This window comes from Capricornis sumatraensis, chromosome 1, assembly GCF_032405125.1.
Source record: "Capricornis sumatraensis isolate serow.1 chromosome 1, serow.2, whole genome shotgun sequence".
NCBI classification, from domain to species: Eukaryota; Metazoa; Chordata; class Mammalia; order Artiodactyla; family Bovidae; genus Capricornis; species Capricornis sumatraensis.
Genome location: NC_091069.1, coordinates 214,774,352 through 214,800,982, shown reverse-complemented (window position 1 = coordinate 214,800,982; position 26,631 = coordinate 214,774,352). Strand labels below are relative to the sequence as shown.

General features: G+C 39.8%; 1 protein-coding gene and 1 non-coding gene across 4 annotated transcripts; one reads left to right on the top strand and one right to left on the bottom strand.

Annotated features, from left to right (window-relative positions):
• Positions 1-410: 410 nt before the first annotated feature.
• Positions 411-26,095, top strand: MFSD1 (major facilitator superfamily domain containing 1). 3 transcript variants are annotated; one of them, XM_068970154.1, is made up of 16 exons: positions 411-642; positions 2,705-2,757; positions 3,657-3,769; positions 5,369-5,411; positions 5,715-5,782; positions 7,995-8,103; positions 13,415-13,517; positions 15,641-15,739; positions 16,266-16,377; positions 17,723-17,779; positions 18,112-18,268; positions 19,471-19,568; positions 20,163-20,275; positions 21,892-21,939; positions 22,911-22,968; positions 25,410-26,095. In XM_068970154.1, exons 1-16 carry the CDS (start codon positions 471-473, stop codon positions 25,411-25,413), a joined length of 1,407 nt encoding a protein of 468 aa, XP_068826255.1. In that variant the 5' UTR covers positions 411-470; the 3' UTR covers positions 25,414-26,095. The 3 variants fall into 3 exon arrangements, with proteins under 3 accessions (XP_068826255.1, XP_068826263.1, XP_068826273.1); XM_068970162.1 differs by lacking the exon at positions 25,410-26,095 and having other exon boundaries at positions 22,911-22,972; XM_068970172.1 differs by lacking the exons at positions 3,657-3,769; positions 25,410-26,095 and having other exon boundaries at positions 2,709-2,757; positions 22,911-22,972.
• Positions 8,638-8,710, bottom strand: TRNAW-CCA (transfer RNA tryptophan (anticodon CCA)). Its single transcript has one exon. It is a non-coding gene; the product is annotated as a tRNA-Trp (tRNA).
• Positions 26,096-26,631: the final 536 nt, after the last annotated feature.

Below are 26,631 nucleotides of genomic sequence, written 5' to 3'. Positions count from 1 at the left end.
CCTGAAACGCAACTTGACACATCATAAGGTGCTCAATCAACTGTGTGTTATTAAGAGCAGCCAAAGAAGCTGCGGAGGGCAGTGCTGAGAGGAGCGCTGCGCGCGTTCTCGCGTCCTTCGCGCAGGTGGGATCGCGCAGGAGGAGCCTGGCGTCGGGCCGGACGGGAGGCCCGCACTTTCTCCGGGGGAGAGGCACGGAGTCGGCAGCAGGAGCAAAGCAGGAAAAGAGAGGACAGCGCCCCCCGCCTAGAAAGTTCCGAGTGAAAAACTCACGCCGCCGTTACCCTTCGTGCCCCGCCGGCCCGGCCCACCGAGTGACCACGCCCACTCACATGAGCGTAGCCCTGCGTGATCTGCCGCGGCGTCACGTGAGCGGCTGCGGTCACGTGAGCACAGTTTGCTCTGGGCTCCGGCAGCGGCTTCCTCCTGGAGTTGCACTCGCTGTCATCTCTCGGTCTCCCGCGGGCTCGATGGAGGACGAGGATGAGGAAGCGAGGGCGCTGCTGCCAGGCGGCTCGGACGAGGCGGGCAGAGAAAGCCGGGCTGCCCCCGCTGCCTCCGGGGCGCTGCAGGCCCTCTGCGACCCCAGTCGCCTAGCGCACCGGCTTGTGGTTCTCTTGCTGATGTGCTTCCTTGGCTTCGGTGAGCCGGCCGGCCTGGTGGGGTGGGACTGGTAATCAAGGAATTCCAGACTGTGTCGGAGTTGCGTTGAACTCCTAGGTCCTCCCGCTCTTCCCCCACCACCTTCGCGACCCCATTCAAGCCTGTTGCTGGCTCTTCAGTGTCCCGAAGGTGGGGGGTCAAGGGACTGAGCCGAGCGACTTTTGTCCCACTCATTTGCTCTCGCAAGAAGTTCCGAAAGCTAGCAATTTGCCTTCTGGGGCTATAGATACGAGAGAATCCTTAGATGTCAAGGTTCCTCTCATGATACTTTGTTTAGAGGGAATTCAGAAAGATGTAATCCCCTCCCCCAAAGAAGCCTCCAAAAATACTTTAAAGTATTTAAAGAATACTTTAAATATTTTGATTGAAGAATTCGTTGGCAGCCGTTTATGTATCTCTTCCTCTTTGGTAGAAGGTATGAGTGTGTCTTGTTGATTGCTTCAGTGGGTAGATGTATTCTCGTACTCCTCCCCTCTGCTAATCTGAAGCAATCCTCCTGGACTGGGCTTGTGCTGTTTGGTTTCAGTTACGAAATTTGGTGACTGTGAAAGCAGTTTCTGGAGATTTTAAAATATCTGCTTCTTATGTCCCAGCAACTAATTTTTCCAGTAACATTCTGTGTCAGTATCAGCTTGGTGTGAAAGTAATAATGTATTTTTCGTGGACTCGCTGGATTTGGTGTAATCAACAGGTTTATGGTGGATACCTTTCTGCTACTGCTGGAATATATAAGTAGGCATGGAGGCTGCTTTGTGCTTTAGTTTCTTTGCATCTCTTTTTATTTCCCCTTCTTTTCACTTTGTGGAAAGATGGTGCCCATTCATTAACTTTGAAGCCTGACATTGATATTCCTTTGATAAGATATGATTCCTTTTACATTGATATGCCATTAAAGCAGGATTCATAAAATTCTGAGTTTAGGAACAAAAAATCAAGAACAACACAAAATACTTAAAATTGCCCCTACTTTAACAATTTATTTTTAGTGATTTTTATGTTTACCTTCAGTGGGTTTCAGAAGCCAGAGTCATAACTTTTCTAATGACAATTTTATTTCGTTTGAACTGGTTGTTTCTCGTGTATACTTCTAGATGGAGTTAGTGGAGAAACAGAGGCAGCATTATCTCGTGGCTTATCAAAACTCTGTTGATTTTATTACTGTAAAAAGTCCAACCTCTCTCCACTTCTTTCTTTCTGACCCTCCAGAAGATGTTACTATGTTTTAATTTAACCTTTTAGAACTCTATTTTATTTTTCTTCATTCCTGGCTGTGTATCTGCTGAGTTATTTGATCTTGGAGATACTGTTTGTGAAATTAGAATTCTTATTTTGAAAACAGATCTAGTCAGAGTAGTTAAACTCCTTTCCTGTGTGCTCAAGTGGTGGCTTTAGGTAACATTGCTAGGAAACTACTGAGGATGTTTTGACATTTGTGTGTGTGTGTGTGTGTGTGTGTGTGTGTGTGTGTGTGTGTGTGTGTGTTGGTAGCTTTAAGGAAAATATAGCTATTTCATGAAGATGCTAATAAAACAATAGACATAGGAAACAGGATGAAAGTAAGGTGGAAAAGGGTCTTCCCTGGTGGCTCATCTGGTAAAGAATCTGCCTGCAATGTGGGAGACCTGGGTTTGATCCCTGGGTTGGGAAGATCCTCTGTAGAAGGGAATGGCAACCCACTCCAGCATTCTGGCCTGGAGAACTCCATGGACTGTATAGTCCATGGGTGGCAAAGAGTCAGACACAGCTAAGTGACTTTCACTTTCAAGGTGGAAAAACAGTTGTTGATTAACTTCTTAATCCAGGTTCCCAGTGTTTGCTGTGTATGGAGGCTAATAATTTGTAAATCACTTGGTATGTTTTCTCTGGGTTATTTGGCTGCAACTTAGAAAGTATTAGTGGACAAGGAAGCAGTCCAAAAAGTTTCCAGTTTCTTTGAGTCCCTAGTATAAACATTTAAAATCACCATTGGAGTAGTAACTGCAACTTGAAACTTTTATATGGAAAGTATTACTAAAAAGAAATTTGCCTTTCCTTTTTCTAGGCAGCTACTTTTGCTATGATAATCCTGCTGCCCTTCAGATTCAAGTTAAACGGGTAAGTTGACTTTTCACCTGTTTCTTTTGTTGTCTCTGGAGCAGATATATTGCTGAAGCATCAACTCTCAGATTGCATGGTCCGAAACATTGTCTAACGAATCCATTTGAACATCTGTTGTCACCAAATCTGTGTAGGCAAGGAGTATTCTTGACTTGGAATGAGTGGCCACAAAGAATTCACTTATGGCACTTATGATCTAGTATTGTTTCATGCCTTAGATAAATAACTACTATTTCCACAGTGCAGCCCAAAAAGTATTGCAAATTTTTGTTGGCATTTCTCTCTCCCACTGTGTAATCATCAGAATGACAGATGATTTGGTAAGAGAGCATTTTGCTTTCTTAAATATGTTATTGTTATTTCATTTTTAAAATGTGGATACTGATTCCAGAGGATGGTCTGTGTCAGTATTTTTGATGTTTACAGTTTCCTATGTATTTAGATTTTTTTTTCCTTTGTAAGTTTTTTTTTTTTTTTTACATTTGGACAGGGAGAAACAACACAGATTGGCCCTTCACATTCTAGAATGAGTGAGAAAGAGCAAGAATTAGTGAGGTAGGGGGAAAGGATATGCTAAAGATTGTTCTTTTTCATGTGGGTGAAGCCCCACAGCCGGTAGTACACAGGGAGTAGAAAGGTAGAAGATACAAGCAGATGTAGGCAGAGGTGACCCCCATAGTGCAAGAGCTGATGGATGCTGAACCCCACGAAGCCTCTGAAATCACTGCAGACTCAAGAAGTTCCCAGGTGTGACCGTTTTTCTGGAGGTAGAGGCCAAAGCTGTTAGTAACAGTAAATGATTAAGAAGTGCCTCCACTACCAGAAAGAATGTTTTGACTGTTAGTTGCTACATTTAACTGCTTTGAAAAAAATCGTTTTGTTTTCTTTCCGTATAGGATATGCAGGTGAATACCACGAAATTCATGCTGCTGTATGCCTGGTATTCTTGGCCCAATGTAGTTTTGTGTTTCTTTGGTGGCTTTTTGATAGACCGAGTATTTGGAATACGGTAAGCTTGGGAAAAATCTCACTTATGGGTAAAGATGATTATTAAGAAAACACAAAACTAGATTAAGTATTTCTAGAAAGAACTGAATAAACTTTTATATTGAGTGTGTGAATCTGCATTTGTGTGTGTGTGTGTGTGATTTTGGTTTTTGAAACTTGGTTGGTATTTAAGTTAAATGCTGCTCATGGCATATGGTAACTCAGTTATCTAAAGGTAAATTATACCCTCACTTGGAATCAGCAAGCCAGGTCTGATGTCTGTTGCTGCTACTTGCTCAGCTTCTTAGTTCTTCTGAGCTGTTCCTAGATTCCTGAGCCTCAGTTTTCTCATTGGTAAAATATGGATAGTATTTCCTGCCTTGCAAGGTGGTTATAAGGATTTGAGGGAGATGGATGCACAGTATTTGGCAAGTATTTACTGTTTACCTCTCCCAGCCCCAGTGAGATTTTCTCTTCTGCCTTTCTTTAGGCATTAAACTCTTTGTGACCACAGTTAGATGCTGAGGAAGGCATCACATTATTAGCTTTGTCAGTCTTCATTCTGATGATTGTGTGCTGTTTGTGGAGACTTTAGGAGGGATGTAGTCTGGAATATTTTCAGAAGGCAGAGGGCAAAATGACGATGGGCTTTCCAGCCGTGTGTGGTGAAAAAGAATTGAAGAAACTATATGTGTTTAAGCTTGGGGACTAACTTTTAAACACTCTGATGAGTGTATAAAGGAGGACTTTAATTTGCTTGGTCTAAAGGGGTAGAATTTGCTTGAACTTGAAGGAAACAGGTGCCATTTATGTGTGATGAAGATTTTGCTTGATCAGGATAACAGGAGAGGCCACGAGTTACTTCGGGAAAACTTTCAGTAGACTGTGGTATGACCATTTCACAAGGATTTTTGGAGACACTTGGATTTCAGAAAGATGGTTTACTCGTATGATCTTTAATGACTCTCCTAATACTGGTATTTTATTACGCTGGGGAAACATTAATGAGCTATTCAGAGTATGGAATGTTAGAGTAAGCAGATTTATATCATTTCTCATGGTCCCTGTTTTTCCTTTTAAAAATAGCTTTTAGTTATACAGAATTAATGGAGAAGGCAATGGCAACCCACTCTAGTACCCTTGCCTGGAAAATCCCATGGATGACGGAGCCTGGTGGGCTGCCGTCTATCAGGTCGCACAGAGTTGGACACGACTGAAGCAACTTAGCAGCAGCAGCAGCATACAGAATTAAAACCACTTAAAATTATTTAATATAGAATCCCTTGGAATCAACCCTAAACTCAGTAAAAAATTTGTGAAGAATGTCCATTTTTAAATGGGAACCCTGGGAACTTCTTGAACATTATTTAACAAGTTTTGTTTAAGAGATGATAATGGCTTAAACATGCCCTTACCAAAGCCTCTGGAATCCCTTTGGGATTAGAGACCTCTATGGATTAGCATTCAGCCTCGGAAAGCTGCTGATTTCAGAGGCCAACCAGAACCTCATTTTTCTTCCTTTGGAGGGAATGCAGAGGAGTCTCAAGAAATCCAAAGTGAATTATTACTGAAGGATTTGGTGATAAACTCTTAATTCACTCTCTCTCTCTTTTTCTAACAGATGGGGCACCATCATTTTTAGTTGCTTTGTTTGCGTTGGGCAGGTAAGACAAATTGTTCACTGATTCACTGTGAACACTGTCTCTTGAATTCTTGTCTACTTCACCAGCATGGATGTGTTTGGTGGAAGCCTAACTTAAGTAAACAGAGTTCACAAATGCCCATGCGACATAATGCACAGTCCATTTTAAGCCTTGAGACAAATGAACATTGATAATTAAATTTCACAGATTTACTAAGAAGAAACACTAAAATCATTGTAGAAGTTGTGTTTCATCATATGTTACTTATTTTGGATTCCTTGAATTTTCTTTTTCATTGATCCTACATTATATTCCATGTTATAGGTTGTTTTTGCCCTGGGTGGAATATTTAATGCTTTTTGGCTGATGGAATTGGGAAGGTTTGTATTTGGGTAAGTTATGCATAATTTCATTTGTCTTAACAAATTACTGTTTTGGGGGCTTCCCAAGTGGCTCAGTGGTAAAAAATCCGCCTGCAGTGTAGGAGAATTGCAGGAGATATGGGTTTGGTCCCTGGGTGAGGATGATCCTCTGGAGGTGGAAATGGCAACCCACTCCAGTATTCTTGCCTGGAAAATTGCATGGGCAGAGGAGCCTAGTGGGCTATAGTCCATGGAGCAAAGCACTGGACACGACTGAGCGACTGAACACACGCACACATTACTGTTCATCAATTTATTAAAGATTTGCCAGAATATATTATTGTATCTTCTGGAGAATTACTTCAAATCCTTGAAATCTACCTCTCTTTCTCTTTCTTTCTCTCTCTCTATGTGTGTGTATGCATATATACACACACGGACACATACAACTGCTCAGTTGTCGTCTTAATTTTCCTTTCCAGTAAGCAACAATTTTGAGTGGTAATAGTTAACTCTGTATAGGGTTTGAATATTAAATAGTTTTCCAGAGATGATGTTTTTCTTAGGTGTTTTGCTTTTCTGTTGTATTGAAGACTGTGATTTAAACCTCATGTAGAGAAGTATAGACTGTCAATTTCTAGCTTGGTGATTAATGGACATTTTGCTGTTTCTTATTGGGTAATGTGTAGGTCCTTTTGAATCATGTTGAAGAGACTTTAATGAGCAGATTACTAAAAGACCAATAGCTGTCGGTGAATTTCAGTGTCTGTTCTATAAGCTCATTCTCGATTCAGCCTTGGGCTTCCTGCCTGGAGGGATGCAGACAACCTAACTTAGGCTTTTTACAGGTACGAGGGACATGTAGCCACAGGTAACACATCCCCAAAAGTGCTCTAAGTGAGGGAGAAGGGAAAAGTGGTTTATTAAAATGTGAAAGGGACTCAGAGATAGATGTGTGATCAGAAATGGCCATCCACATAGGATTTGGATTCATAGAAGAGAGGAAATATTTTTAGATGAGGACAGTGGTGAGGAGGACTCAGTGTTTGGATGCAGAGAAGAGGAATCTCTTAACTGAAGGTCAATATTTAGAACCTGCAGAAGGAAAATTAGAATCTGGAAAGTAGGAGAATGTCAAATATGGAAGATACTGGCCTAAAAAGTGTGAATCTATGTGTTTTCACAAAGTATGGACCACTCTTCCCAGATGAACATTATATACAGCGTAGATGATGTGGTAGCTCGAACCCCTTTTATTGCCAGGCAGGGTTGTCATTGCAGTATATTAAATTCCCTGTACTTAGCAGTATAAAACTATTAAACACAGGTTTGTGTGCCTGATGCACAGTGAGGTACAGTGAAATGTAGCTGTTTAGAGCAGAGAAAGGCATATTGCAGAGCTATGCAAGGAGACGAGGTGGCTCATGACTTAAAAAGCTTCATGCTCCAGGAAGGGTTTTGGCAAAGCATTTTAAAAGACAGATGAAGTGAGGATGTGTCAGGGTACCTGATCAGCTCATGCACAATTCTGTTATTGGCTGATGATGGGTGGTGGTGATGGGAGGAGTAGGCTGGTGTCACAGGGGTTAGCTGTATCAGCCCTTAGGCTCCCGGAGGCCTGGGCTGTGTGCTCATGGTCATCAAGTAGGTCTTCCTTTTGGTGGGGCCAGTTTTCACATCTGCAACACAACTCAGGAAATTCGTACCAAATACTGTTATCTGTGTACTTTAGAGAGGAGCTGCAGCAGAGGATACGGGCAAAGGCCTGTCCCAGGAAGGCCCCATAGATCCTGGTCGGTTACAAAACCACCCTTACATCGTGGACTTCGTGGGTCAGGAATTCGGACTGGGTACAGTGTGGACAGTGTGTCTGCACCTGACATCTGGAGCCTGGACCGGGGTGACTTGAGGACTGGCACTGCTGACTGGAGCACCTACACGTGGCCTCTCTGTGTGGCTTGGCTTTCTCATAGTGTGGTGGACTCAGGGTGCTTGGCCTTCTTACACAGTGGCTCAGGATTCTAAGTGTGAACGTTTGCGTGGAAAGGCAGATACCCCCTTTTCTATCCCAGCCCCACCTCCACCACCTTCTACTCATTGAAGCAATCACAAGTCCATCTAGATTCAGAGGAGGGGCATAGACACTACCTCTTGACAGGAGGAGTGTCAAAATATTACACCTGCTGCATTGCTAACTGTGGTATTTCTTTTAAAAGCTGTGACTTTTCTTTCCTTGTTTTAGGATTGGTGGGGAGTCCTTAGCAGTTGCCCAGAATACATACGCTGTGAGCTGGTTTAAAGGCAAAGAGTTAAACCTGGTGTTTGGACTCCAGCTTAGCATGGCGAGAATTGTAAGTATGACAGATAACAAAGCCAAATAGGAAGCAAAAGATTGACTCTTGTAACCCTGTCTTAAAGATTACAGGGTGAAATATAATTGTGTATAAGTTGTGTTGATTTTTTTATATACTTTTCTAGACCATAATGTAGCATTTACCTTTAGTGAAGGCATTTCTAATCTTATTTCACCTAAGAGGAAGCAGTTTCAAATGCTAATTGAGCATTCATTAGTTCAGAGATTCTGAGCATTGGGACAGACGGATCACAGAGGTTTTATTCTTTACCCATTTTCGCATTACTGCAGTGAAGGTCTTTATGTATGGTCATCCCGGCTCTGCTTGCACATTTCTAGTGATAAGAAGCTCTGACTCATCTACTACAGTTAACTTTTTGTTTTTTAAACAAATTCTCAGAGTCATGTCCCTTTATAAAAAGCATCCAAATACATTATTATTATTTATTTGGCTGCCCTGGGTCTTAGTTGTGGCATATGGGTTCTTTACTTGCAGCACGTGAACTCTTAAGTTGCAGCATGTGGATCTTAGTTCCCCAGCCAGGGATTGAACCTGGGTCCCCTGCATTGGAAGCATGGAGTCTTAGCCACTGGACTACCAGGGAAGTTCCAACTACAATTAACTTAGTGAAGCTCAGTCTCCCATAGAGATGAGATATGCCTGCACAAGTAGCTTTTACTGGTTGTTGGACTTTTGCCTTCTAGTGAGTGTTTATTTTCTGTCAGGCACTAGCATTTTGCTTACAAAGACAGATCTGAGGGTCTTGGCCAGACATACTCATTTCCTGTGCTTGTCTAAACCATGTGGCCTGGGTTTCAGTTCCCTGACTGTGGTGCTCCTGCCTCTCTGGACTTCACTGTGGTTGGTCATGCTTCTTCCAGCATTTGGAACCTGGAAATGATCATGGTGTTTCATGATAGATGATCTGGTAGAGGGTACCCAGGGGAGCAAAGTTCAGTTCAATCGCTCAGTCGTGTCCGACTCTTTGCGACCCCATGAATTGCAGCATGCCAGGCTTCCCTGTCCATCACCAACTCCCGGAGTTCACTCAAACTTACGTCCATCGAGTCAGTGATGCCATCCAGCCATCTCATCCTCTGTCGTCCCCTTCTCTTCTTGCCCCCAATCCCTCCCAGCATCAGAGTCTTTTCCAATGAGTCAACTCTTTGCATGAGGTGGCCAAAGTACTGGAGTTTCAGCTTTAGCATCATTCCTTCCAAAGAACACCCAGGACTGATCTTCAGAATGGACTGGTTGGATCTCCTTGCAGTCCAAAGGACTCTCAAGAGTCTTCTCCAACACCACAGTTCAAAAGCATCAATTCTTTGGCGCTCAGCCTTCTTCACAGTCCAACTCTCACATCCATACATGACCACTGGAAAAACCATAGCCTTGACTAGACGGACCTTTGTTGGCAAAGTAATGTCTCTGCTTTTAAATATGCTATCTAGGTTGGTCATAACTTTCCTTCCAAGGAGTAAGCGTCTTTTAATTTCATGGCTGCAGTCACCATCTGCAGTGATTTTGGATTCCCCCAAAATAAAGTCTGATACTGTTTCCACTGTTTCCCCATCTATTTCTCATGAAGTGATGGGACCAGATGCCATGATCTTCGTTTTCTGAATGTTGAGCTTTAAGCCAACTTTTTCACTCTTCTCTTTCACTTTCATCAAGAGGCTCTTTAGTTCCTCTTCACTTTCTGCCATAAGGGTGGTGTCATCTGCATATCTGAGGTTATTGATATTTCTCCTTGCAATCTTGATTCCAGCTGTGCTTCTTCCAGCCCAGCATTTCTCATGGTATACTCTGCATATAACTTAAATAAGCAGGGTGTCAATATACAGCCTTTATGCACTCCTTTTCCTATTTGGAATCAGTCTGTTGTTCCATGTCCAGTTCTAACTGTTGCTTCCTGACCTGCATATAGGTTTCTCAAGAGGCAGGTCAGGTGGTCTGGTATTCCCATCTCTTTCAGAATTTTCCGCAGTTAATTGTGATCCACACAGTCAGAGACTTTAGCAAGTTGTTATAAACTCAACCTGGAAGGTGCTTTAGCCGTCCCAAACCCTGTTAGGTTTTTTTTCTCATGAACTCCCATGAATAGAGGTTTTTAAAAAGATTCTTGCCATTAAAAGTCAAGATTTTAAAGACTGTAAATGGCATGAAAATCCTTGGAACATAGTCTTAGGGAAGAAATCCAGTACAAAAAAAATGCAGTACAAATGAAATAGTTTTAATGTAATGCTTCATCTTATGAGATATATTACACATATGTGTGTTGTATGTATATAAAACATTTCTAATTTTTGTACACGTAAGCTTTTTCTAGTTTTCCAACATAAATAGAGCTGTTGTGCAGCAACACTCCAAAACTTGTCTGTATCTCTGATTGTTCCTGAGGCTAGATTGCTTGGAATGGAATTATTACTGAGTCAGAGGGTTTGTTTGGGTTTCTTAGGACTGTTGAGACATATTTCCACCTTATCTTTTCAGAGATGTTTCTATCTCTGTCTTTGGGATATGAGAGGATCCTTCTTATTGTAGCTTTGATAGTGGAGGCTATTATTTTTAAAAAGTCATTTTGTCAATTGGATAGGAAACACCCAGATATTATTTTAACTTTTTACCTTTGATAACTTCCATGTTTTCCAAATTTTATCCACAGAGACATTCTGGGTGCTTCATAATGTATCTTGTGCAAATCAAGACATGTCTAGCAGTTGGTGAATCTCATCATCCAGTAACTCCTAAAAGAAGGAAATAGAGCAGTTGAGCAAGACTCATTCTCAGTGATGCCATTGTGATTACTAGTGATCTTCAGGTTCTTTTGTTTGTGGTCACAAACTAGTTAATAATCCATTCACCTTAGTCCTGAGGAGCCCTAAGTTTCTCAAAAGGTGTCTCAGGGGCTTCTGTGATGCAGGGCTCATCAGATGGTAAGGGACCTGAGCTGGACGTGGAATGAAACAGAGCTCAGGCAGCCACCTCTGCAACAGCGAGGGTGGCTCGGCTCTGGTCTGGATGGTGTATTTAGGGTCCTTGTGAGACGCGTGAGGCCAGAGGAGTCCATCACAGAGCTGCTGGGATAGATGGAGGTTCAGTCTCTTTTGTGTGTTTCTCGTGTCCCTGCACTTACTCAGAAGGATCGTGGAGGTTCTGGCTTTACCTCGTCATGATTTTTTTGTTGGCTGAGTTGGGAGTTTGTCTGATTTTAGACACTTAGGCTGTTACCATTACCCTTCAGGCAGTGGACTTCTCACTTCTATTATTTTTCATGCCTTACCTGGGGGTTGGAAGTCCAGTGGCCTTTTGGTTCTTCTTTGTTACTTTTAAAATTTCCTTATTTTGAGAAATATTTATTGAGTACTTGCTAAGCCAGGTCACGTTAGGCATTTTAGATTTAAAGGGTTATTAAGACAACATGTCTTTGAGAGGCTTGTGTTTTTGATGATATTGGGGAAAGTTTCTGGTAGGTCTTCATTTATACCTTCACGTTTATCTGAGTAGCGCCACTGGCTACCGTTTTGTGAGAAATAGCCATTTGTGCGATTTGCTATGAGAATCTGGTTGAGGACCCATTCATTTCTCAATCTCCGGTGTCTGACCTTAGCAGTAGTGTTTAGAACACTTCCTTGATTTCTTCTCTTGGCTTCAGGGACCCTACAGTCTCATCGTTTTCTTCTTGCTCCTGTACCTCTTTTTCTGCGTCCATCTCAGTCTTCTCAACCTGTAGTGTGGGCTGGGTCTTTGGACACCTTCTCATTTCTTTTGACACTTAACTTCCTTGGTAATCGTATCTGGTTTTGAAGTTTTAAATAGCATATCTTTGCTCCTGAAGTTGTATTGTCCAGTCCTTTCCTTTGAATTCCATCCCTTAGGTGTAGCTTTCTCGCTGACATTTCCATGTTGATGTCTCGTAGGTGTATCAGACTCAACACAGCCAAAGCCCAGTTCTTGCTATTCCACCTACCATCACCCAAACCAGCTCATGCTAAAGGTTTCTCATCTTCATTTATGAGCAGCTCTTATCTTCCAGTTTCTCAGGCAAAAACTTTGATGTCACTGTGAGCCACTCCTTACCACTCACTCAACTCTCCACATATTTTCCAGCAGCAAATCCTGTCAGCTTTACCATCAGAATGTATCTGTAATCTGATCGCTTCTCACTGTGTCCTCTGCCAGTCTCCCCAGTCCCAGACCATCATCTCTCTTCTTCATTATGGCAGCATCCCCCAGGCAATGTCCTGGCTTCTGTGTCATCCTCACTTGTAGGGTGTTTTGAGTATAGCAGCCAGAGTGAGTCTGTTAAAATGTAAGGGATTGTACCAGTTCTCTACTTAGAATCCCAGTGGCTTCCCATCTCATACAGTAAAAGCCAGAAGTTCTTTTGTTACCAGTAGCCTGCCTTCCCCCCAGTTCCTCCCTGAGGACCTCATCTCTTCCTGTCTCTCCTTTGCAGACACTGCTCTAGACTCTGTGCTCTTTGCCTTGGGCACGCCGGGTGGCCTCCCTCCCGGGCCCGGTCACTGGCTGTTCTCCGATCTGGAATGCTGTGCTTTTCCCTGGGGCGATCTGACAGCTTCCTTTAAGTTCTTAATCCACAGTCACATTCTCAGCAAGGTGTCCACCCCTTTCTGTTGTCCTTCCATGCTTTATTTGTTCCTTGTTTTTTAAGGAAACATGTATTGCTATTTGATATGGGCTTCCCAGGTAGCTCAGCGGTAAAGAATCAGTCTGCAATGCAAGAGACTTGTAGGAGACTCGGGTTCAATCCCTGGGTTGGGAAGATCCCCTGGAAAAGGAAATGGCAACCCACTCTAGTAAGCTTGCCTAGGAAATCCCATGGACAGAGGAGCCTGGCAGGGTACAGTCCATGGGGCCACAGAGAGTCAGACACGACTGAGCATGCTGCGCCAAGGACAATCAGGATGAATTTTTCCCCCAGATGTCACTATCAGGAAAAGCTGTGCTTTTTCTGAGCCAGAGTTTATTATTGTCTTGGGTACCCTGTGAATTTTGTAACTTGTGTTTTATTTTTGTTTGGGCTACTAGGAAGTTCTAGATGTACTGTGCTGTTTTGAATACTAGCATTTTCTATAAATTGCTATTTTTGTGTAGTAATCTTGGCTGTGGCTTTATCTTAGGTTGTTACTTTTCCTTGTAGTGTTTTTTTTTTAAAATTATCTGTTGTTTAATGATCCCTGTTATATCTATTTCTCTAAGCTACTCACATCTTTTTTTTTTTCTTCCAAGCAGGACAGATACAAATGAAAATTATGATGATTTTTTTTTTTTATTTCTCTTCCAGGGAAGCACAGTAAACATGATCCTCATGGGATGGCTGTATTCTAAGGTTGAAGCTTCCTTGGGTTCTGCTGGTCACACAACCCTTGGGGTCACACTTATGATCGGTTAGTGAAAGCTGAAGTCCCACGTTTTGTCTCTTTTGAAAGCTTGTTACACAAAGTGGCGTGACAGAGAGGGGAACCCGGGTTAGACCCCTTGGTTATAGTTGTGCCTGCACAGTTCACTAGGTCTTGGACCTAATTAGACACAGTGAACGTAGTAACATCATTCATCCCATTTGTGTTTTTTTCCCCACTTTCTTAAAATGAGGATCTTGTCCCATGTGTGCTTCAGTGTTGTTGTGAAGAGCAAGTGAGAGTATCTGTGAGAACTCTGAAAGCAGTCAGGGAGTTTATACCTCCCTGTAAGGTGTTCATTAATAGTCTGAAGCAAAAGGGAGAATTGTTCCCTTTGATCAAATTCAGTTTGCTTATGGAACTTAGATTTTGTAGATGTCAGAGGTGATAGGATGTGATTAGAAACCTACCAGGTTGGGAGCCCAGGTCTGGATTCTGGTCCTGACTTATCTTTGACAAGGAAGTTAACCTCCATGTCTTAGTTTTCTGTAAAAGTGTGGCTGTTTGACTAAGCCATATGATCACTTCTGGCTCCAAGCTCTGTTGGCTAAGGCTGGGTTGTGCTGGTAGCCAGCTGGGTCAGTGAGAAGCGGCTGAGGCTCTCTGGACTCGCCAGCTGTGCTCCTCTGTGTGGTAAATGTGTCTAACCGAGCCCCATGGGGTGTGGAGGACTGCTTGCAGAGCCCTAGGGAGACTTGTGGGTGGCGAGCTGCAGGTCTGTACCATCTTTTATTCCTTATAATTCCTTCATACAGGTGGGTAAAGGGAGGACTGGGCTGTGCTTAGTTGCTCAGTCATGTCTGACTCTTTGCAACCGCATGGACTGTAGCCCCCGCCAGGCTCCTCTGTCCATGGAGATCCAGGCAAGAATACTGGAATGGGTTGCTATATCCTCCTCCAGGGGATCTTCCTGATGCAGGGATCAAACCCAGGTCTCCCTCATTGCAGGCAGATTCTTTACGATCTGAGCCACCAGGGAAGCCCAAGAATACTGGAGTGGTTAGCCTATCCCTTCTCCAGGGGATCTTCTCAACCCAGGAATTGAACTGGGGGGTAGTGAGAGGTAACGCTAGACAGGCAGCTTGTTTCTAGAGACCCCTCCTCCCTTCCCTTCCCTCTCAAATCCTTTGACTCTCAAAAGCTTTTTCTTACTCGCAAATGCTCTTCAGTATTCCTTCTAGTTCCCTTCACGATGGAGAATTCGAGAATAAATTTTAAAGAATTTTAGAGCCAGGAAGGATCTGTGCCATCAAGTGAAAGCTTCTTATTGGGAAAATTGAAGCTCAGAGAGGTTAAATTCCTTGCCCAAGATCAATCGGCTTGTTAGTGCCAGAAGCAGAACCCATGTCTCCTGACTCTGCAGTCTTTCATATTATGTCGTATTGCATCAGCCAATTAAAGATTCATTAGCTTTACTAAACTTCTGTTTATTAAAATCTTGAGAAGCGTAAACTTTCTTCACTCTCTGTCCTGATTCACTTTAATGATATGAGTCAGCGTCGGTGAGTAATGCTGACTGCACGGAGGAGAGAGTGAGTGGGCTGTGCTGTGGGAGGACTCATGCCCTTGGGGCCACCACGAGGTGGGGGCAAGGGTTAGACTTGGGAAGGGGTCAGAAGTATCTTGAGCTGGTGCCCTTGGGGTCACCACGGGTTGGGGACAGGGGTAGACTTGGGAAGGGGTCAGAAAGAACATGAGCCGATCATAGGATCAGACTTTGCTTTTGCAATTTTCTCCTCTTCTGCTTCCATCAATAATGGGTGCTTAGACTGAATTAAGAAATTCGGACTAATTTGCTAGCTGGTCATCAGCTTTCTTTAATCTGTATTCTGATTATAAGACTAGACTAGTTCCTTCGAGCCTTTTCCTTCTAAATCTCCAACCTTCTACTGGGATATAATTAATGTATAGTAATAGCAACTGTTATGTGTTGAGTGCTTCCCATATTCACTTCTTTTCCTTCTGTCCTGATTTAGTAATTATAATTTTTTCATATATGCATCCAGATGCCATCCTTTTCCGTGGCTAAGTTTTCTGCTGTTAATATAATGTGCTGCCTTTGAGGAACCTTCAGTTTGGTTCTCTAAAAACTCTCTCTCTTTTTTTTATAGGGGGTATAACATGCATTCTTTCACTTGTCTGTGCCTTGGCCCTTGCTTACTTGGATCAGAGAGCAGAACGAATCCTTCATAAAGAACAAGGAAAAACAGGTTAGTCTGAATGCAAGAAAACTTAGGCTTTTGGGAATTATGGCCTTTTTGAGATAATTTACAGTGAGGTAAGTTCTTAATAGTAATGTTGTGAACCCAGCGAAGCTTATTAATACATGCTTATTAAATCTTTTTCTTCCACTTAAATTTTTTTTAAATTTTATTCTGATGTATATTCAGTTTAAATCTTTTATTTCCAAATCTATTTCCACTTGTCTGAAGTTTTGGATACATTTTTTTTCCCCCTGTAAGTAGTTTTGGCAGAATTTACCTTCTTGATTGTACTTTGTATATTTGCAAAGTGATAAGTGTTCCTGGAGGAGAGGAAGAAGGTAGATACTAATCTGAGATTTTATATTTTTCTATTGTCTTTTAAAATTATCCCCAAGCTGTGTTCTAGTAATTTACTGAGAAAAGTTTTTTTTTTTTAACTGAACTGCAAAAGTTAATCAGGTGATAAAAGAAAAAGAATCTTGACTTAGAAATGCAGAATTGCACTGACAGCATCTTTCTTTTCTCCTCTCAGGTGAAGTGATCAAGTTAACTGACGTGAAGGACTTCTCCTTACCCCTGTGGCTTATATTTATCATCTGTGTCTGCTACTATGTCGCCATCTTCCCTTTCATTGGACTTGGAAAGTAAGTAATTTCTAGTCTTCCATTTTTGTTGGCTAAATTATAGTGAGAATTTAATCATATAAGTGTAAATTTTTAAGCTGTAAATTTTGCTTCTCTGGTTGTTAGTATGTTCATAGAAATTGTTTTACATCCTGGCATGCAACTGTTTTTCTTAGCTTGAGGTTTGTTTGCTCAGTCACTCAGTTGTGTCCGACTCTTTTTCGACTCTGTGGACTGTAGTCCGCCAAGCTCCTCTGTCTGTGGGATTATCCAGGCAAGAATACTGTAGTGGGTTGCCATGCCCTCCTCCAGGGGATCGTCCTGACCTAGGGATAAAACCCACTTCTCTTGCATCTCCTGCATCGACAGGCAGATTCTTTTCTACTGAGCCACCCAGGAAGCTGAAGCTTAAGGTTTAGTATTGGTTTAATACTTGTATCAGGTTTTTGAGGAAATACCTAAGTACAGTTTTTGATTCATGATACTGATTTATTTTAATGCTTGATTTTGGATTTGTATTCTTTGTTTCCTCTTTATTCTTTTGCTAGGAAGTCTCTTACTGAGAATGGAGACAGTGCATTAGCTCATAGTGACAAGGCACATCTCCATTTGTTAGAACTGCAGTTCTACCAGACTCAAATTCAGGGTTTAAATCAAATTCTTTGCTTTATCTCCTACCTCCTCTGTGTTTCTGTGGCCACCTACTTAAACAGAGTGGGCTTCCCTTGTGGCTCAGCTGGTAAAGAATCTGCCTGCAGTGCAGGAGACCTGGGTTCTATCCCTGGGTTGGGAAGATCCCCTGGAGAAGGGAAAGGCTACCCATTCCAGTATTCTGGCCTGGAGAATTCCATGAACTGTATAGTCCATGGGGTTGCAGAGAGTCAGACACGACTGAGCAATTTTCACTGTCACTTAAACAGAGCAGTGTGTGTGTGTGTGTTTGTGGGAAACATCTTTGTAATCATAATCCTTAAATTCAGTCTTTCATTTTACAGTTTAAGAGAGGAACCTTACACATTATTTAGCAAAGGACGCATCCAGTGTTACTTTTAAGGAAAAGAAGCCATCTTGGTTTCATATAGTAATACATTTAGGTTTCTGAAAATTTGTGTGTATTATTTTCTGTATAAGTAAAAGAAGAAAAATTAGGCATCAGTGTATTTTATTTAGTTGGTGAAGTACATACATAAATACTAAAGCTTCAGCAAGTTGCTCGAAGATGAATACCAAATAAGATGGGAAAAGAGTTTAGAAAGAAGGGGAAGTTGACTATTTTATTGAGTATTATTTTGCTTTTATTTTTACAAAAACAGAATAATTCTCTCTAAAGGGTTTATTTTTTTTCCCCCCTCTCTCTCTATTTTAGAGTGTTCTTTACAGAGAAATTTGGATTTTCTTCCCAGGCAGCCAGTGCTATTAACAGGTATTCCATTAATTCTGGAAATGCTTACTGTGTGCTTACTGCGGGTCTTTAATTATAACCCCGTGTTAGAGCCAGGAAAGACTTATGTGAGCTAACGTCTATAGTGTGAAACCAAGTCTGTCTTGGGTCTTGATCCTGAAAATGGCCATCTTTACATTAATGGAAAACCAGCGAAGTCTTGGATCACTTTTATATCTTTATATTTCTATTTACTGATGAACATTTTAGAAGAATGTTAAATGAGCTAGGAACTTTAGAATTAAGGACTTTTGGTTTTTTTTTTTTTTTGCTGTGATATCGTTTATTAAATATCTTTTGTATTTTCTGGGCAGTATCGTATATGTAATATCAGCTCCCATGTCCCCAATATTTGGGCTTCTGGTGGATAAAACAGGAAAGAACCTCATCTGGGTTTTGTGTGCAGTGGTGACCACACTTGCTTCCCACATCATGCTGGCCTTCACACTGTGGAACCCCTGGATTGCTATGGTAATGTGGCTGCTGACACTCAGGGGCTCAGGGAGGACTGTACAGCCTGGAGCAGAAGCCGTGCTTGGCTCTTCTGATCCCAGTGCTCATGATAGTGGGGAAAACAATGAGTTGATTTCAGTTTCCACAGGATAACTATTTTTAAAGTATATAAATAATAGTCATTAATACATAAAGTCTTTTTGATTTCATTTGGCTGTAAAATACTCTCAATGTTAATGGAGAATTTGAAATAAAATAATCGTATAAAAGCCAAAATGCCTATTAGTTCCATTTATTTTTCATTAAGAGAAGTCATTCCATCATTTAGCCCAGTATCTATGATTTTACATTTTTTGGTCTTTGACTCTAAGTAGGTCAAAGAGTAATGATGAATTCATCAAGTTTTTGTTATTATTCATCAAAAATGTCATTTTTTAAGACCACAGGCTGAAGTGCTATATTTCTTAACTGTTAATAAAAGAATATTGTGAATATATATATTTGCGCCCTTGGTGAGAAATCTGTGGGATGGATTCCTAGAAATAGAAATGCTAGAGCAGAGGTTTTGCACATTGAACATCTTGGTGGATGCTGTGAAACCTCTTCTGTAATAACTTTCTACCCATTTAGAACTTCACCAATAATATATGAACGTGTTTGTTTTTTTTTATTAATAGTGTCCTTGCTATGTTGGACACTGGCATTGTTTTAATTGTTGCCAATTTGATAGGGATAAATGATGAGTGATCTCATTTTAACTTAAATCATAAAGCCTCTTCTTTAATTGGAGAAAAAGTTAGCAGTAGGTGCTGTTTAACGAGCAGTGGTTGTTTCTGGTTCTGTGCTTGGCTCTCTAGATGGGTGGTGATGACCCAGAGGTAAGATAATAGACTACTGGCATAATGTTCCCATGATTGCTTAATTTGTAATTCCTAATGAATACTGGAAAATTAGCTTTCCTGAGACATTGGTAATGACTTTTTGCAAGTTAGCTTTATTTTCTTACTTGGTGTATTTTGTCACTGGAGGAATACTGTTGGAGAGCAGTCAGGACCTTTCTGTATTGAATGTGAATTTTTAGCCTAATTATTTTGTAACGCAATTTGTGTGGATATGCATGTGTTAGTTATTATGTCACTGTTGCTAATCTGCATCAAAGGAAAAATCACCTTTTGGTAAATATAAGAGTTGTTTACTCTTTTCTGTGTTGCTTTCTGTAGTGTCTCCTGGGACTCTCCTACTCATTACTTGCCTGTGCCTTGTGGCCAATGGTGGCGTTTGTAGTTCCTGAACATCAACTGGGAACTGCATATGGCTTGTAAGTGTTTGCACATGGATCATATGTCTCTCCCTGCTGTATTGATTTAAAATCCAGACCTCTTGAATCTAGTCATCTTCAGGCTTTTGAGACAGCTCTGAACCTCGAAATAACCAGAAAAGTCCGTTAATCTATTTGTGTTATTATTGTGGCAAAAAAATGCACCAAGTCCCTAATAGGAGAATTAGCGATAAGCCATCCCGTAAAAGGGCGTTGCTTGCTGACCATCCTGCTGCCTGTTTATCTGTAGACTTCTCAGTGAGACGCTGCGTTCCTGTTGTCTCTGGTGGAAAAGGCCAAAGCGGGGAACCACATCTATGGTTGGCATTCGCTTAGCCTTTTGTCTCCTTCAGCAGGAAAGTGTCACGTTCATCCTGCCCTTGCTGAGGCAGATTCCCTTACCTGTGAGCCTAAAGTTAAGAAGTGGAAACAGTCATGGGAAAAAAAAAAATCTAATCAGATCATTCCTGGTTGAAAACATCTCTTAGCATTAATAATATGTGGTTTATAGATATGGTTATTCATAGTGACTTGCTTTTTGTGTATGATGACTTTAGAATTGATATATATATTTTTTGATTTCTTAAATTGTAGCATGCAGTCCATTCAGAATCTTGGGTTGGCGGTCATTTCCATCATTGCTGGAATGATCTTGGATACTCGGGGATACTTGTTTTTAGAAGTTTTCTTCATTGCCTGTGTTTCCTGTAAGTGCGCCACCTGGCAACATTTAGTTTCTTCTAATATGTGGCAGAATGTCCTTGTTTATTGGAGAAGGAGATGGCAGCCTGCTCCAGTATTCTTGCCTGGAGAATCCCATGGACAGAAGAACCTGAAGGGGCCCTGGCGGGCTACAGTCCATGCAGTTGCAGAATCAGACATGACTGAAGTGACTTACCATGCACACGTTGTCATTTATACTTCTAGGTTTTTGTTATTGTTCTTTTCCTCGCTTTTAAAAACCAAATCCCTAAAGTGTTGCACTCAGATTTGCCTAATTCTTAGCCTGTGCATCTGTTTTCCAGCTAGTAATTTTTTTTCTTGGGTATTATTAATTTTTTTTTGATCTCTCAGGTTTTAAAATTATTTTTAATTGGAGATAATTGTTTTACAATGTTTTTTTGGTTTCTGCCGTATGACTGTGTGAATCACCCATAAGTATACATATGTCCCCTCCCCCTTGAACCTCCTTCCCCCAAAACCCACAGAGCATGAGGCTGAGCTCCCTGTGTTCCTACTCCAACTAGTGACTTTTTAGTTCTGTGAAGATTCATTGGCACTTTTCAGAAGATTCCTATCCATAAAGGTAGCAACAGAATCTACTTTCTATTCTGTTCTAAATATTTGTGTTTTTTTTTACTGGTAAAAGTTATGTTATATATTTTTAATTACAGTGCAAAGAAGAATGTAGTACAGATATATGTTACAGCGTGAATGAACATTAAAAACATTCTCAGTGAAAAAGTTACACAGAAAAAGTCACCCAGATCCTATACTCATCTTGTCTGTTTCATAAAGACTTAAAATTAAAAAAAAAACCAAAAAACACTTTCCCCTTTAGAGTAGAACTATTTGAAGGGTCCTGAGTATGTCCCTAGTGTGAAGGTGTGGACATTAGTGTGGCTTGGGGCTGAGCACTCATGGTTTATTCATTAGTCTGTTTTGAATTATTTTTATTGTTGGTCCTGTTATTTAATTTTACCAATAAATCATTTATTTAATGATTCATTGGTTAAAAATAGGAAGCATTAGGAAACTGCTGAAAACTGCAAACATAAATCAGTATTTTTCCACTAATGTGGTCACCTTACACATAAATTGTGTTCATCTGAAGAAAATGTCACATAACATAGCAAGATGTCTTTTATACTTCAGTAAGTTGTATTTAAAATGGTATACTCTAGTGATAATTTTATCTGACTTCATTTACAGGAATAAAGACTACTTAAAGTGTGGTATTTGCAGATGATTGCTATGACTAGCCTGAATGCATTTTATTATCTCAAAATTAGCAGAAATTAGCACATCACATTTTAAAAATATATTGTTTCTTGTTAAATAGTGGGCTGTATATGAATTAATGGATTTCCCTGGTTTGGTGGCTCAGATGGTAAAGAATCCACCCATCTTCCAGATCCCTGAGTTGGGAAGATCTCATGGGAAAGGAAATGGCAAACCACTCCAGCGTTCTTGCCTGGGAAATCCCATGAGCAGATGAGCCAGGCGGGCTACATACAGTCCATGGGGTTGCAATTATGATTACATAGGAACCACTGGGGAAAAGTACATGTTTTTAAGGACACTATGTTCTTTTCACTTCCAGTGTCACTTTTATCTGTCGTCTTACTCTACATGGTGAATCGTGCCCAAGGTAAGAGAAGTTGAGGTATTTTCTTAAATTAAGTTATTTTTTAATCGAAGGATAATTGCTTTACAGAATTTTATTGTTTTCTGTCAAATATCAACCACAATGGACAATTGTTTGGGGCCCTTGGATTGTCTCCATGCCCCTGTAGAGGCCAGTGCTTTAGTTCATGTAATAACATTCTGTTTATAGTGTTGAAACACATTTTCCTTCATAGCATATAATTATGTATTCTGGACCTTCACATTTATTTATTGAAATTGTTCTGTTGTTGCTGCTCAGTTCAGTTTGTTTTGTGTTAGATGTTATTTTTATATTACCATAAAGAAGTATGACTTTTAAAAAAAGTGACCTGAAGTCCTTCCTACATACTTACTTTAAAGTACAATTGTGAGGACTGTTTTAGCCTGTGTCTTATATTTTTAAAAAATGAGAAGTAAACACATTTATGGCTGAAGTTCGCAGTTTAAGGTTGAAAGTGTTTGATACTTTCATGTGAATGAGAAGTTACAGATTTTTTTCATTTGCTTATATTTGTTTCTGTATTTTTTGTCCTTAATAAAATTTTTATATTACCTTTATTAATTTTTCTAAACTGGCTTGCCCCCTAAGGGTTGTCATGTATTTAAAAAGATGAGTATATATGATGTTTAAATAATTTTAGGTCATGTCTTTTAATGTCTCTTAATTTTTACTACTTATTAATAGTACAGTGTCCCAAAACCTTGAGCAATACATAAGTCCAAATTTCTTAAAAAATGCTAACATTAAGGAGTGATTATTTGTATCGTATAAGGGTTCTTAAAAAACACTTTTTCCGCCTTGGGAAGTTTTCAGGAGATAAACTATCTGTCACCTTCCATAGATTTTTTTGTTACTTTAAGATGGATGTGTGCACATGCACATTGGCATGTGAATGTTTGAATTTTACTTCTGATAGTTATATTGAAAAAATTTCACACTTGTATGTATTTTAGGTGGGAACCTAAATTATTCTGCAAAAAAAAGGGAAGAAGTGAAACTTTCTCATGAAGAGTAAGTATTGAAAGAGAAAAGTCTTTATTTTGAAAATCTTGAAGCATTAGTAGTTTATTTTAAGATTGGGTTTAGACTTTTAAGAAATTAGTCTCTTGAGTTTTGAGAGCTAACATTTATCTTTGGGACTACTGTAACATAATTCTTGTTTATACTAGAAAATTTTTAAAGGGTGGATATCAAAGGTTAAAATGAAGGGAATAAAAAGCAAATTGGGCTTTAACTTTCCTTCTGAGAGGAGAGAGAGAGAGAGAGGCCTGCAGTATTTGTAATTTATTGGGGGAAAGGGCTTTGTCCTCACTTCTGTGCTAGGCTTATCCTTTCATTCTTTCTCATATTTTCTTTTTCTTAACTAATTGTTGTTGTTCAGTTGTTCAGTCCTGTCCGACTCTTTGTGATGGTTGAGATAATCTTTTATTATCTAGTTGAGATAAGCTGGTTGACATTAACTAGTTAAGATAATCTTTTATTTCCTCCTGGTACTAACATGCTATTCTGTATTCTCTTACTTGGAACAGATTAAAGTATATAGTGTGGAACTCAAGTTGTATCAGTTTTTTCCATGAGTGTATGCTGAACCACAGTAGTAATTCTATTTTTTTTAAAACTTTTTATTTTATACTGGCATATAGCCAATTAACAATGTTGTGATAGTTTCAGGTGAACAGTGAAGGGACCCACCATAAATATACAAGCATCCCTTCTGTTTTAAACCCCCATCTTATCCAGGCTGCCACATAACACTGAGCAGAGTTCGACGTGCTATGCAGTAGTTCCTTGGTGGTTATCCATCTTAAACACAGCCGTGTGTACCGGTTCATCCCAGACTCCCTAACTGTCCCTACCCACCCCAGCAGCTATGTTGGTTTCCTATGTCTGTGAGTTTCTCTGTGTCCTGCAAGTTCATTTGCATAATTTCTTTTTAGATTCCACATATAAGGGATGTCATACGGTGCTTCTCTTTCTCTGTCTGACCTACTTCACTCAGCATGACACACTCTAGTTCCATCCTTGTTGCTGAAAACGGCGTTATTTCATTCCTTTTAATGACTGAGTGTTATTCCATTGTATATGTGTACCACATCCGCTTTATCCATTCCTCTGTCAATGGACATTTAGGTTGCTTCCATGTCTTGGCTATTGTAGGCAATGCTGCAGTGATCATTGGGGTGCATGTATCCTTTTGGATCATGTTTTTCTCTGGATATATGCCCAGGAGTGGGATTGCAGGGTCATATGGTAGCTCTGTTTTTAGTTTTTTTAAAAGGTACCTGCATATTGATCTCCATAGTGGCTATACCAATTTACGTTCCCACCAACAGTATAGGAGGGTTCCCTTCTCTCCACACCCTCCCCAGTATTTATTGTTTGTGGATTTTTTGACGGTAGCCATTCTGATGGGTTTGAGATGATGTCTCATTGTAGTTTTGATTTGCATTTCTCTCATAATTATCAATATTGATAATTATCAGTGTTGAATAATTTTTCATGTACCTAATGGCCATCTGTATGTCTTCTTTGGAGAACTGTCTATTTAGGTCTCCTGCCCATTTTTTGATTGGGTTGTTTTGGTGCTGTTAAGCATCATAAGCTGTTGGTAAATTTTGGAGACTAATCCCTTTCCAGTCACATCATTTGCAAATACTTTCTCCTGATGATTCTTTTTCTTGTTATTTCTAGTTTTTTAGATATTGAATTTTTTATGATTTAAAAAATTTACTTGTAAATATATACCATGTACGTTTTATGAATTTTGAGTAGGCTGAAATAGGATAGAACAAAGCTGTGTTTTCTGGAGATTGATTCTTGCTTGTCTCAAATTCCCTTTTTTTCTGGCCATACCTTGAGGCTTATGGGATCTTAGTTCCCCAACCAGGGATTGAACCTAGGGCCTCAACAGTGAAAGTGTGGAGTCTTAACCAGTGGACTGCCAGGGAACTCCCTCAAATCCCCTTTTAACATGGTAATTCTACTTCTGTAAATAGTTGTTGTTGTTAAAATCATATTTTAGAAGGATTTTTAAAGTCAGAGATACTCAACATTACCATATGTTAAGTAAACAAAAGGTGAAAATGCAAATATATCCTAATTTTATTCAAGAAAAAGTATGCAGGCATATGTATTTCTTAAATCCATTACTTGTATATAATGGAAAAAAGGCTGAAAGAAAAATCTCCAAATATTACCAATTCCATTTGAATGGTAGGGTTAGAAGAGTTTATTTTTTTTCTTGGCTTTTGTATATTTTCTGAATTTTCTACATTGATCCTGTGTTACTTTTATGGTCAAAAGGAGTGAAAAGATTATCCAGCAAAATGTGTAACTTAATACCTGACACTGCATGTTTTTTATAGTGGTTATGGTTTTTATTTTCTAATGATAGAGTTTTATGGGTTTTTCTCCTTCCCTTTTTTGATAATGTATTATATTGTGTTTTACAGATGAGAAGTTTAAATGACTGTGTCATGAGAATGGGCTGCACACATCATTGGTTTGAAAACCTCCATTTTTTTTTTTTTAAATTTAGAGTTTAGTCATTAGGAAAAATAATTTGGAGAGATTTTATATTTATATTTTTAATATACCTATTCAAAAGCATAACTGTGAGGACTGTGTCTTCTGTATTGCTGAAAAATTCTGCTTTGGAATAGATTTATCTGTGGTGAAGTTTACAAAATTGCACCTGGTACATGCAGGTGATTTTGAGTAAGGACAGTAAATAATGGAAATCTTTGGATATTGTATTGACATAATTTTCACAAAATCTATCTTAAGGATTTGGCCCTTTTTTTTTAACCTTAAAAAAAAAAGCTTTTGAAGTGATTGAAAGGATGTTTTATATAGAATAAATAATGGCATTTTAATAGGCATTCCCTTTTGTAATAGGGGATATTTGAAAGATACTTTTGTGAAGTCTCATTTCCACATATAACAGATTCTGTTCTCTCTTTAGTTATGAGAGGTTGCTGACCCTTTTGAGCTTCTATATTTCTCTGTTACTGAGAACCCTAATCCCTTAGGGACATGATTTTGTGGTACAAACTTTCTGTATGATTTTTCCTATAGTCCAGTTAATTACTAAAAGTTATATAACTATAAATTATGATAATTGTATATCTACACAGATAAATAAAAGCGCTGCAAAAGAAATACTTGATGTCTTTAACTTTTGACTTAAAAAAACATTAAAACACTGATTTTAACTCTTATTTATGGGGAAAATTATTTCTATAAAAAGAAAGTCTAAGTTGGAATATGGAAAATTTGCCTAGTTACTGTCATTGAAAGATTATGGGAGTAGTTTTTTCCTCCAGAGTAGGACCTTAAGTAACATTTATGTCTTTTGCATTAAATAAAGCATGGATATGGAAATTTTCTGTCAAACTGAAATACTCTTTAGCTTACCTGGTGGTCAGATAGTTAAGAATCTGCCTGCAGTGCAGGAGACACAGGTTCAGTCCCTGGGTCAGGAAGAATCCCTGGAGAAGGAAATGGTAATTTACTCCAGTATTCTTACCTGGATAATCCCATGGACAGAGGAGCCTGGTGGGCTACATTGTCCATAGGAATTGCAAAGAGTCAGACACAACTGAGCAATTAACACTGGTCTTGTCATATTATATATTAAAGTCAAGGAATTTTTTTGTATCGCATTCTCTGGAC

Coding starts and splice junctions, on each gene's coding strand:
- MFSD1 (XM_068970154.1), top strand. CDS start 471: ATGGAGGACGAGGATGAGGAAGCGAGGGCGCTGCTGCCAGGCGGCTCG. Junction 3,770..5,368: donor GACCGAGTATTTGGAATACG/GTAAGCTTGGGA, acceptor TTTTTCTAACAG/ATGGGGCACCATCATTTTTA. Junction 20,276..21,891: donor CTTCATTGCCTGTGTTTCCT/GTAAGTGCGCCA, acceptor TTTCACTTCCAG/TGTCACTTTTATCTGTCGTC.